This window comes from Triticum urartu, chromosome 5 (genome assembly GCF_003073215.2).
Source record: "Triticum urartu cultivar G1812 chromosome 5, Tu2.1, whole genome shotgun sequence".
Taxonomy (NCBI): Eukaryota; Viridiplantae; Streptophyta; class Magnoliopsida; order Poales; family Poaceae; genus Triticum; species Triticum urartu.
The window spans coordinates 469,570,202-469,582,753 of NC_053026.1; the positions used below are offsets into that span (position 1 = coordinate 469,570,202).

The 12,552-nt window shown below is 47.9% G+C and overlaps 2 protein-coding genes across 3 annotated transcripts; both read left to right on the plus strand.

Moving 5' to 3' along the window:
- Window positions 1-1,395: 1,395 nt before the first annotated feature.
- On the plus strand, window positions 1,396-6,947 carry LOC125509910. Of its 2 annotated transcripts, XM_048674945.1 has the most exons (5): window positions 1,396-1,621; window positions 1,713-1,939; window positions 2,122-3,143; window positions 3,246-3,390; window positions 4,035-6,947. In XM_048674945.1, exon 5 carries the CDS (start codon window positions 5,516-5,518, stop codon window positions 6,929-6,931), a length of 1,416 nt encoding a protein of 471 aa, XP_048530902.1. In that variant the 5' UTR covers window positions 1,396-1,621; window positions 1,713-1,939; window positions 2,122-3,143; window positions 3,246-3,390; window positions 4,035-5,515; the 3' UTR covers window positions 6,932-6,947. The 2 variants fall into 2 exon arrangements, with proteins under 2 accessions (XP_048530902.1, XP_048530901.1); XM_048674944.1 differs by having other exon boundaries at window positions 2,122-3,390.
- Window positions 6,948-7,870: 923 nt separating this feature from the next.
- On the plus strand, window positions 7,871-11,696 carry LOC125507163. Its single transcript, XM_048671834.1, has 2 exons — window positions 7,871-9,169; window positions 11,550-11,696. Exons 1-2 carry the CDS (start codon window positions 7,871-7,873, stop codon window positions 11,694-11,696), a joined length of 1,446 nt encoding a protein of 481 aa, XP_048527791.1.
- Window positions 11,697-12,552: the final 856 nt, after the last annotated feature.

Here is a 12,552-nt window from a genome sequence, read left to right on the forward strand (position 1 = left end):
ACACCAAATCAAGACATGGTGATGATTGGAGCGCGCGTGCATGCGTGCCCAAGTGCAGAGTACTAGAGATTCAGGGGGCACCGCGGGCGCCGTGAACCCCATTGCCACGCGTGCGCGTTCCGGCCGCGGCCGCCGACCTTGGGTGATGCCGATGGCAGGACCCGGTGGTCCGTGTGCGCTGCGTCCAGACCAAGGAGAGCGAGGCGGGCACCGTCCGACGAAGATGTACTCATCGGTGAATATTCATCTCAATTCTCAAGCACACAAACCGTAATCGGTGAATATGCATCTCAATTCTCAAGCACATATATAGTACAACTGTATAGAAGAACAGGTACGTATTGTCTGACATCATTCTCAAGGAATTTATGATGCAGAAATCCTCTGATGGACTGGATTTACAGCTAAGGGATATGAAATACAGTACTACTACTCCCTCCGTTCTGAATTACTTGTCGCAGATATGGATGTATCTAGATGTATTTTCAAGTAAATTGGAACGGAGGGAGTAGGATTTACAAGTAACAACCGATGATGACAAAGACTAACACCATCCAGAAGAAGCATTCCATGACTAGGAGCTTCAACTGCAAGCAGTAGGACGAGTCAATGCAAGTAGAGTATTCCATGGCGTTCAACTGGAGGCGGGCGCGCGGGGCGGACGAGCCCCTCACTGATCGTCCACCAGGATGACTGCGAGGTAGTCGTCGAGGTCGATCATCGCGCCGATGACGGTTTTGCGGATTGCCACGGGGGGAGGCGGCTTGGTTTAGGGAGAGGTCGGCGATGAGGGCGAACCCGTTGGCGAACCCGCGGCTCCGCAGCTCGTGGTCCTCGTGGTCCACGCCGTAGGAGAGGACGTCGATGACGCGGGCGCAGCGGGCGACGTTCTCGGCCGCGCGCGGATAGTACGGGCGATGGCGGAGGTTGGGAAGGTGGTAGACGCGCAGACGACCAAGGTACCAGGCAATGGCGCCGAGGAAGCGACCTGGCGATAGTTGAGGAAGTCCCATCCGTGGAGCTTGGCGGGCGTCGCGTAGGAGGACGGCTAGCTCTGCGACGTCCACGAGCGAGCCGACGCTGCGGCCCGCCCGCATCGAACAGGTCGCGCGCCTCCTCCAGCGAGCGGATGTCGATGGGGATGGGGGCGCCCGCCATGGCTCGGACCTCGGACTCTACGTACGCTCGGTGGGAAGGCGAGGGCTCTCTCCTGGTGGTTGGCTGGGGGTGGAATGGGGACTGGGGTGGGGAATGCCGGTGATAGGGAAGGTGGGTTTATATGGGCAGACGGCAGGCAGCCGGCGCTGAGGAAGCATGCCCAGCGCGGCGCGGTTCAACTTTGCAAAGGGAGGAAGAAATGTGCGGCTTGGTGGCCCCACATGTAAGCCTCGTTGACCATTTGGTCTTCGTCTAGCGGCCCTCAATCCCCACCGCGCGGCGCGGCCTGAATCCCTAGCCCCCGCCCCCGCCCCCGCCGCGCCGTAGCCTAGCTCGACTGACGAGAAGCCCCGCCGTGCGCCTCCGCCCCCGCTGCCGAGAAGCCTCTCACGCGCGGAGCCGTTCCTGTTGGCGTGCCTGCTGCCCCAACCCCGTCCGCAGTTTCGGGGGATTCGTTTCTCAGGTACCTGACGCTTAAACCTCTCGAGGGACCCCTCCCTTGTGTTCCTTTGATTGGATCCCTGTGGTTTTCATGCCAGGCTCTTGTGTTTCAGGGGGCAGGGGTGGGGAAGGTTTCAAGGGCTGCCAAATCTTGGAAATACTACATGTTTCTTCAATGCAGTGCTGCAGAGCCTCCAAGGGCTTGTCAGGTTTCGCAGCATGATGGTAGGACCAGATGTTCCATCAGGACTGGAGCCATTGCTATGTCACTCAAGAAGCTGTTCCAATTCTACTATAAGAATTCCACTGTTTCTAGTACAGAACAGTTTTAGGTGCCTAGGTGTGTTGTAATTCTCAAGTTTAAAACCCAAGAGACATGCTTGCACAAGTTTAGGGACCTATTGTGCACTTTCCAATTCCATATCTGACTATCTGTGATTTATGGGTAGAAAGAGTCATTTACAGCCTTTAAATTGGCTTCTACTTTGGAAATAAGAAATAACTGTTTTCCTTAAAATGCAGATCTAAAGATAATGACATCACCACTTATCGGTTAGCAGTTGTTGTTGAGCACCTGGGAACCATGGCAGGACGGCATTATGTTGCATATGTAAGATCTGGCAAGATAGGGGGTCAGCAGCAGTAGAACCGGGCCACCAAGTCTTGGTTTTATCTTTTATGCAAGCGACACACAAGTCAGAGAAGCCTCTCTAGAGTAAGTTCTCAACTATGGGAGGCTTGCATTCTTTTTTACCAAAGGATGGTGGATTACGAATTATGTCAACTTTTGTTTTAATCAGATTTGGGGTTTAGGGTTTTTGCTAGATCACAGTTCAAAATAATTTCAACACTGGAATAGAAGGGGCCTTTTTTGTATGTGTTGTAGGCACACATAGCAATGGTTTCAGTGCGGAGGTTATTTACGGTGGATTTTTCATGGGGATTGGAAGTAGCAGATCCTACGTTGATGGAAACCAAATGATACTTGCAGAATTTAAGGAGTGAACCTGAATGTGAAGCGGGATATAAATTCTCTCTTCATACTATTAATTGGATACCGGAACTACAGAAAGCAAATAGTAAAGGCAGGGATATCATTGACTGTTAGTGTCACCATTTTTTAGGGGGTGAACATGATTACAGAGCAAGTACTACTGCTGAAGCATATTAGGATTCTTCGTGATATTTATGGGCAACTATAGGCCTCTAAACATGCCAATTGCTCCGATGTTTTGCATAATTGGAATTTTGCTGAAAGGGGAAATTTCCTCTAATGTTATCCGATAAACATATAGTTTGGATAAATATTTCAGTGTTGTAGTCAAAGAAGACATGAAACTTTTAACAGTTTTATTTCCTGATGGACACGAAGGGTGTACTTTTACTCTGAAGGTTGGTTTCAAATCTTCTACAATTCTTGGCATAGTGATCTTTGTGTTCCCATTGGGACGATTGACATTTCTTAGTATTGTTCTTCAGGATCAGTAAATAGCGGGGCAACAGGGGTGGCTGTGGGACTGGAGCAGTGGAACGTGGCAACTCTGGTTGTGATTGAGAGGGGCAATTGTTGGATTAATATTCAATACGACTACCATACCTGTGTGGCGCTCTCTAGGGATTTAATGGTGCGATCTTTTTCCAAGCAGGAAGAAACTACGGAGGAACTCAATAAGTGGAGAAGTGCATTAGAGAGTGCTTTAGCGCAGGCATCAAGTGTAGCGCGTACAGCGGGGCAAAATCCAATATTCAACACTGATGCAACAGAACCTTCTGAAGCTTCAACTGAACATTGTAAGCTATGTTAACTTTCACCAAACCTGCACAAGCTGGGCTAACCTCTAAGCTTTTGTGGTATTTTGAGCTAACGGTTTTTATATAAAAATAGGCAAGTCACATTGTGGTTGTATTTATGAAATTCTCCATGTACATTTTTTTTTCAGACTTCATTCTTATTGTTTGATAACACCTGTTTTCGTTTCATTTCAAATATCTGGTAAAGTATGGCAAAGTATGCTCTAGACTTCCAGTTTGGTGTTCTACTTCATCGTTCACTACTTAAAAAAACTTAATTATTCGCTTCCTAAACGTGTTAATGGTTGAGAAATTCTAGGGCACTGAAATAATGAAGTTTGTAGGATAAATTCCAGTTTGGATGTCATGTCTCTAGTCCTACACTAACACAGCTTATACAAGTGCACTTAGGGACAGAGCTCGCCTAATGGCACTGGGTTGAACTTACCCAATAAAAGTTAGAAAAGCCTTCATTGGTTAGTAGTAACTACTCCTTCTGTCTCAAAATGTAAGACAGGGAGTACTATTTATTTGTAGATGATGACCCCACTTTAATAGACACAACATAGAGATGATAACCCTGTAGGGATTTATTTTCTTGCTTTGTTCATTTTCCTGGGTATAATTTGGATGTTGGTCTTCAGTTCTTATGGCAGGAGAATGACAGACAGTATGGTTGAAATGGCAAGGTCTGGACAGAGGTTTCTTACTGTGTATTATGATCATGGGCCCAATGTGGTGGGGAATGACATGGACGATGTCGTGATATATCCCACTGCCGAGCTGCCTCCTGTCATCAGTCCTCAAAAGCCAAGGAATCATATGCACTCAAGTCCTGAAGAGAAGCCAGAAAGGCAGATTGATGAGGCAGAAAGTCAGCTTGATGATTCTGATAGTAATGAGAAGGTTGGCAATGAGAAAGATTCAGATGATCCGGATTATGATGCCATAGTTGACAGTGACTATGGTCTTGAAGATGGAGATATTTGTGATGATGACTTTGACGATTTTGCTGATAAGAAGGGGAAGACAAAGTTAGCTGAAGAAGAACAATCTGATGAAGGAGAGCTCAAGTACCCAGAATCAGATGATGATGGACAGATCAAGTTTAATTTCAAAATTTTCAGAGAATAGGATATGAGTAGTCCAGTGTTCACTGTTGGACAAAATTTTCCCATTGTTGATGTGTTGAGGACTTCTATCAAGGAGTATTCTTGCAAGGAGAGAGTAAACATTATGTTGAACCGGTATGGGCCCTAGCCCATCAAGATCTGTCTCTTGGGCCCAAGCCCATGAGAGGTGCTGACCTAGAAGAGGAGCCCCTCTTCCCTTCTCCCGTGTGAGCCGTCACATCTGAGACACACACTCACGCAGGAAACAAGACATGAAGCGAGGCTGCTGTCTGAAGGTACCCATCTCCCGACTCGACATGGTATCGAGCCAGGCGACGACGGTGACGGCGTAGTCCCTCGCCGGAGAGGCGGCGGTGGGGCCCAGCGGGGTCAGGCGAGAAAGGAGGCTGCGTGCGTGCGCGAGGTGGCAGGTCTGCTGTGGTGCGTGCGGCGGCGGCGCGGCTGGGCTCGAGGAGCTGCGATGCGGCCTGGAAGGTGCTGCTTCCTCTTGTCCTGCTTTGCGTCCCTGGGGTGGCTAGCTGCAAAGGGGGCGGCCGAGGAGGGCTGCTGCGGGCTGTGCAGGCGGCTGCGGCAAGAAGAGGAGGAGGAAGAAGGCAGCGGCGGATTTGGGCTGTGTGCGAGTCAGGCTGCGGCGGGGAGCTGCTGCTGTTGGTGCTGCTGAACAGAAGAGGAACTGCAGCTGCTGCTGAACAGAAGAGGAACTGCAGCTGCTGCTGCTGCCTTGTGTTGTTCCTGGAAGCTTGCTGAGCTGCTGGTGCTTGTGCGGCTGGTTCTTGGTGCTGCGGCAGAGGAAGAAAGAAGTGCAGCCTGCTGGACTGCTCGTTCTGGAACAGGAAGAGGCTGGGCTGGACCGCTTGTGTGCTTTACAGAGATTTTTTTTCTCTGTGGACTTGCTGTTGTGAGCTTGGTGTTGTGGTGGTGGTGGTGCTGCTGCTTGGGAAAGAAGACTCTCTGAGGCTGAGTTTTGCTCTTGCTGCTTATCCTGTCAAACGATGGCTGAACCAACTGGTCTTGCCGAGGCTTTGGAGAAGCTCGCTAAGATCCTCGCGGAGTCCAACTCTGGGGCCATCGTTCCTCGACAGGAAGTGGCTCAAAAGCTTGAAATGTCGCCCCTGGACATGAAGCTAGAGGGGGCAACAAATTATTTGAGCTGGTCCAGGAGGGCTTTGTGGGCTGTGGAGCAGAAGGAGCTTGATGGATATTTGTTGGGCACCGTTGTAGAACCAGGGGACAAGCGTAGTGCAGAGGGCAAGAGGTGGAAGGTCATCCACTCTGTACTTATGGTGTGGTTGTTGAACTCTGTGATGCCCTCCATTGGACGCTCTGTGGAGGGGCTATCCTCACCTGCTGAGATATGGAAGATTCTGTCCACTCAATACTCTGGCAAGGGCAATGTCATGCTCATTGCTCAGATTGAGGACAAGATTAGGTTGCTGCGCCAAGATGATGGCATGTCAGTGATGACATACGTGGCAGAACTGCAGGCTCTATGGGCTGACCAGGATAACTGTGATCCCCTGGAACTCTATGACGCGGCTTCAATCGAGTCAGGGCATAAGTGGATGGCACGCAGGCGTGTGCTGAAATTTTTGGCTGGCCTCAAAGGTTGCTTTGATGGCAGGAAGGCTTCCTTGTTGCACCAACCTAGTCTGCCTACCATTCCCGAGGCTATTGCAGCGATGACTCAAGAGGAGGTGCGCCTATCCCTTGAGCATGCAGACGTGAAGGTTGTGCCAGCTTCGACATTTGCAGTCACTGAGCGCATGGAGTGGGGAGATCCCACCAAATGTCATATCTGTGGGGAGGTAGGTCACTGGAAGAGAGAATGTCCAACTCGTGGCAGAGGCAGGGGATATAACAGAGGGGGAACAGGCAGAGGTAGAAGTGCTAGAGGCAGAGGTGGATACTCAGAGACCTCATGGGGCCAGGCTTCTAGAGGCAGAGGTGGCTACTCAGGACACTCAGGGGGTCAGAGGGCTCACATGGCCGTTGCAGGAGACACTGGGAGGTCCAAAGGCAAAGATGTAGATGATGTTGTCTATGGAGACTTTGCTCACTGGGCCTCCACTGATGAAGGTAATCCGGAAAGAGCATCTCTTGCTACTAATGAGAGTGCTCCAGAGTGGGTTCTTGACTCTGGAGCATCTAAGCATGTTGCTAGTAACTCCTGTGTGTTCGAGTCTTACACTAAGCATCCTCCCTCTCACACGAGCACTATACAAACGGCTGATGGCACAAAACAACCAGTCATAGGGGTTGGTACAGTCAAGTGTACTCCGACCATTTCCCTATCGTCAGTTTTACATGTGCCAGCCTTTCCTGTCAATTTGGTCTCTTTCAGTGCACTCATTGATCAAATGGACTGTCGTGTGATCCTTGACAAGTTTGGTTGCTTGATTCAGGTGTGACAGACGAGCCAGACGGTTGGGACTGGCACCAGGCGTAGGGGGCTCTGGTACATGGACTAGGAGGTGCAGCCGGACTTGGTGTGTGCTGCAACCATGGAGGATAAGGAGAAGCAGGCGATGATCCATCACTATAGGATGGGGCATGTATCTTTTGATAAGATGAGTAGAATATTTCCGGATGTTATGTGTGGAATAGGCAAAGGCAAGCTGACATGTGATGCTTGTGAATATGCAAAACACACACGGGCCTCATATGTGAGTAAGGGGCTCAGGAGCATATCTCCTTTTATGCTTATTCATTCGGATGTATGGACTAGCCCAGTGGTGTCAATGGATGGGAAGAAGTATTTTGCTACCTTTATTGACTGCTATTCTCGCATGACTTGGATTTACTTGATGCGTCACAAGGATGAGGTGTTTAGCTGTTTTCAGCACTTCCATGCTCTTGTAAAGAACCAGTTTCAGGTACAGGTCAAGGTGCTCAGGACGGACAAGGGAACGGAGTATGTGAACAACATTTTTGGGGCTTTCATGGCTGACCATGGGATTCTTCATCAAACTTCATGTCCGGACACCCTCCCTCAGAATGGAGTGGCCGAACGAAAGAATCGTCATGTTCTTGAGGTTGCTCGGTCGTTGATGTTTACCATGAATGTGCCTAAGTTCTTGTGGGATGATGCAGTTATGACAGCCACATACTTGATCAACCGGACACCTTCCAGGATACTTGGCATGAAATCTCCGTCTGAGTTGCTCGTTGGAGATAATAAGTTTGTTGTTCCGCCAATGTTGTTTGGCAGTACCTGCTTTGTTCGTGATCACCGACCATCTGTTGGCAAGCTTGATCCTCGGGCAATGAAGTGTGTCTTTTTGGGATACTCGTCTAGTCAGCAGGGGTATAAATGTTGGTGTCCCTCTGAAAAACGCAGGTTTGTAAGTATGGACGTTACGTTCAGGGAGTCTGAGCCATTCTATGGTGAGCCGTCTGATCTCAGTCTGCTGTTTGCAGAGCTTGACCACCTACACCCTGTGCATGATGGTCAAGAGGGAGAGAAGGATGTGTCTCATACTCACGGGGATTCTGTGGACATTAACGCTGATAATGATGTGCATGCTCAAGTTCAACCAATAGTGGGTACAATTCCGGTTAGTACCATCACTGATGATGATGTGCAGGCTCATGTCGAGCCAACTGTCGATACACTTAAGATTGGTGCTCTCCAGGTTCCTGTTCGGGATCGATGGCAGACGAATACCCTGGTGTACTCTCGACGGCAACCACAAGTGCAGGGGGAGCAGCAAGGCAGGGAGGCAAGAGTGCAGGGGGAGCAGCAAGGCAGTGAGGCAAGAGTGCAGGGGGAGCAACAAGGCAGTGAGGCAAGCTCATCTGACACAGTGGAGCTGCCCATTGCGTTGCGAAAACCTACACGTGAAGCGGCAAGGAAGGGTGAGGTAGCAAGGAAGGCTCTGCCAAAGGATGATGCTTGTGATGACCTTGATATTGGCAATTTTGTGTCTTACAAGGCTTTGTCACCTTCATATAAGGCGTTTGTTGCCTCTCTGCAAACCGTGTCTATCCCTAAGGATTGGAAGGCTGCAAAGCAAGATCCGAAGTGGCGTGAATCGATGATAGAGGAGTTAGAAGCATTGAAAAAAAACAAGACATGGGTGCTAACCACATTGCCGGCAGGAAAGAAAGCAGTGAGTTGCAAGTGGATTTTTACTGTGAAGCAGAATCCTGAGGGCAAGGTGGAACTGTATAAGGCTAGATTGGTCGCCAGAGGATATAGTCAAACTTATGGAATTGACTATGATGAGACATTTGCTCCAGTTGCAAAGATGAACACAGTACGGGTATTGGTCTCGTGTGCTGCAAACTTTGGGTGGAAATTGCACCAGTTAGATGTCAAGAATGCCTTCTTACATGGTGACTTGAAAGAAGAGGTATACATGGAGATACCACCTGGTTTTGGCACAGAACAGACTACGGGGAAGGTATGCAAGCTGAAGAAATCCTTGTATGGTCTGAAGCAATCACCGAGGGCATGGTTTGATAGGTTCAGACGAGCTGTTTGGAATATGGGGTATGGCCAATGTAATGGTGATCACACGGTGTTTTATAGACACATTGATAAGAAGATCACCATTGTTGTAGTGTATATTGATGATATCATCATCACCGGAGATGATGAGGAGGAAATAAAGAGAGTGAAGGGGTGTCTGAACAAGGAGTTTGAGGTAAAAGACTTGGGAAATCTAAAGTACTTCCTTGGCATAGAAGTGGCTCGGACAGAGAAGGGAATATCTTTGTGCCAACGAAAATACACCTTGGATCTTTTGAGTGACATGGGCATGATGGGATGTCGTGCAGCCCCTACTCCGATTGAACAAAATCAACAAATAACAGCACAATCATGTGAGCTAGTGAATAAGGAAGATTATCAGAAGCTGGTTGGAAGGTTATTGTACTTGTGTCATACCAGGCCTGACATTACGTATGCCGTGGGGGTGGTGAGCAGATACATGCATGAACCAAGGAGTGGGCATCTTAATATTGTTCATAGAATCCTGAGATACTTGAAGGGGACTCCGGGTAAAGGGTTGTGGTTTGCGAAGAGTGGACATCTTGAGGTGGATGGCTATAGTGACTCTGATTGGGCTAGCTGTCAAGATGATAGACGATCAACTTCAGGCTACTGTGTGTTTGTGGGAGGAAATTTGGTGTCATGGAGAAGCAAGAAATAGACTGTTGTGTCTAGATCAACAACAGAAGCTGAATATAGAGCATTATCTCAAGGGTTGTGTGATATGCTCTGGGTGAAGCACCTACTATGCGAGTTAAAACTTTTGAGGAAGGGACCCTTAAGAGTGTGGTGTGACAATCAGTCAGCTATAGCCATTGCTAATAACCCAGTTCAACATGATAGGACGAAGCATGTGGAAATTGATCGCTTCTTCATTAAAGAGAAACTAGATGCTGGGATCATCAGCCTTACTCATGTCAGCTCTGGGCAGCAGTTTGTAGATTGCTTGACAAAGGGACTAGGAACAAAGGACTGTAACTTGGCGTGTGACAAGATGGGGATGATAGATATCTACCACCCATCTTGAGGGGGAGTGTTGAACTGGTATGGGCCCTAGCCCATCAAGATCTATCTCTTGGGCCCAAGCCCATGAGAGGTGCTGACCTAGAAGAGGAGCCCCTCTTCCCTTCTCCCGTGTGAGCCGCCACATCTGAGACACACACTCACGCAGGAAACAAGACAGGAAGCGAGGCTGCTGTCTGAAGGTACCCATCTCCCGATTCGACACATTAGCATTCCAAAGAATGACAGAAAGTGGATATTTGCAGTATGTGCTGATGGTTGCCCATTTAATATGTGGGTATCTTATGACAATATAAGCAAGGTTATCATGATTAAGAAGTTTAACGAAGAAAACACCTGTAGGAAGGCATGGGATGTGAAGGCCTTTATCTACAAGTTCCTTTCTCTGAAGTATATAGAGGCATTCAGAGCTGATGATCGGATGAGTTTGAGAAAAATTTCTACAATTTGTGCAAAAAGACTAGCTTGGGAGAGCTAGGAGACATGCCATGAAGATTATTTATGGAGATGAAGATTTGCAGTAGTATTTCTCCTTTGATGCATGTAAAAGGGGATTTTTGACAGCATGTAGACCAATAATCTTCCTGGATGGGTGTCATATCAAGACCAAGTATGGTGGTGTTCTCCTAGCTGCTATTGGAATTGATCCCAATGACTGCATTAACCCATTGGCGATGCAGTAGAGGAGGTTGAAGATACTTGCGCTTGGAGGTGGTTTCTCACTGCATTAGTGCAAGATTTGGGGATTGTAAATACTGCTCCTTGGACTATCATGTCTGACAAACAGAAAGTACATATCAAGACCAAGTATGGCGGTGTTCTCCTAGCTTCTATTGGAACTGATCCTAGTGACTGCATTTACCCATTGGCGATGGGAGTAGAGGGGGTTGAACATACTTGCACTTGGAGGTAGTTTCTCACTGTATTAGTGCAAGATTTGGGGATTGTAAACACTGCTCCCTGGACTATCATGTCTGACAAAGAGAAAGTTATTATAGTTCTTTACTTCCAGTGTCATTGTGATCTGTTGCTCAATGGTTGGTTACTAAGTACATATTCAATTACATGAACAAGTATATCCTAGAGACCAAAGAACTGCCTATCCTTAGCATGATACCATGAGAGTCGGCGCTGGATACTCTCATCTCAAAGGCTACCAGGTGCGTAGAAACTGAAGTGTGGAAGGTTGCGGAGGATGCTTCCAGCGCTAGGGTTCCTACAATTGTTGATTCCATCTTTGAGTGTCACCTGTCTAGTACCGTGTCCAAAACTGAAAATGCACACATGGGTCTGTTAAGCATGACCAGTTCCTTGATCTCTCAGCTACAAGTTTGATCAAGGAAGCCTCCAGCCAAGAGTATTTCATCACCACCAGCAAAGAGGAGCAAGAAGTCCATACGAGAAAGGAGTAGAAATCACAGATATGGAAACATTGAGTGTCTCCTGCAATAGTGGAGACTGGAGAGTAGCAAAAAAAAGTCTGAACAGTTGCTGAATGCAATGATTCCCAGATTCCAGGTTCTGAATTGGGACAGGTTGTCAGTGAGAAAGTGCCTGAGTGCAATGAATCATGTGCTAACCAAGACCCGAAGGCCGCTTCATATGTGGTGGCCGACATCTCCTGGTTGGATTATGTTGCTGATGCAGATAAAACATAGTCTGAGATTATTGATTTGGCATGTTCTACTTGAGGCAGGACATTTCTGGGACAGCAATGATGCCATACATGGTTCATTGCACTGTCGAGATGATGCCATGCCCAAAGAGCAAGCCTTGAGTTCTAAGAACTCAGTTGAGAACACAGCTTATTTACATCCTGTTATATTGCTTCCTTACAAAGAATTTGGTACCACTGCTGAAGGAATGGCAGGAATGGTAGAATGCTCACAAAACAGAATCCAAAAAATGTTAGTCCTCCAGCTGTTTATACAGTATTGGAATTGTAGAAAGCAAGATATTAGGGCCAGTTGTTCCAACAGGAGCCGTTGCTATGTTCACGGAAGGTGCACTGGGCCCAAAGACCTTCTCATGTATATGTGCAAAATACTTTCATCTAAAGTATTTGTGTGAAATACCCCCAGGAGGTGCACTGGAAACAGGCACAATGTTTGCCGTTGACACTACTGAGAACACCATAACATGCTACCAGGAGTGTAGGGATTTGAACAGCTAAGCAGTACTAATTTACGTCTTCTAGTAGGCAACCACACTTTGCCCAGCATAACAATGTGCATAATGTGGATGTAGACGCTGGAAAAAGAAGTGTGGCAATGAGTTGTGGTGATAATGACTCTACCTCTTGAAGTACTGCTAGCTACAAAAAGATTGAATCTGGTGGTGCCAACGCTGAGGAAGTTGTGACTAACTAGTAGCCGTTCACCTGGGACACAAAGCATCTTGCCCAGCGGCCAACACCAAAGATATGGTTGGCAAGGCACACAAGGGACAAGATAACCAAAAGAAACAGAAATAGGTTGAAACAAAGGTTGTAAGGGCATATTTATCCCTAAGGTG

What these genes read in the sequence shown, in the direction of transcription:
- LOC125509910 (XM_048674944.1), top strand. Translation starts at nt 5,516, where the DNA reads ATGGCTGAACCAACTGGTCTTGCCGAGGCTTTGGAGAAGCTCGCTAAG.
- LOC125507163 (XM_048671834.1), top strand. Translation starts at nt 7,871, where the DNA reads ATGGACGTTACGTTCAGGGAGTCTGAGCCATTCTATGGTGAGCCGTCT. An exon ending in GTCTGAACAAGGAGTTTGAG is followed by an intron (nt 9,170 to 11,549) that starts GTAAAAGACTTG and finishes AATGATTCCCAG; the next exon opens with ATTCCAGGTTCTGAATTGGG.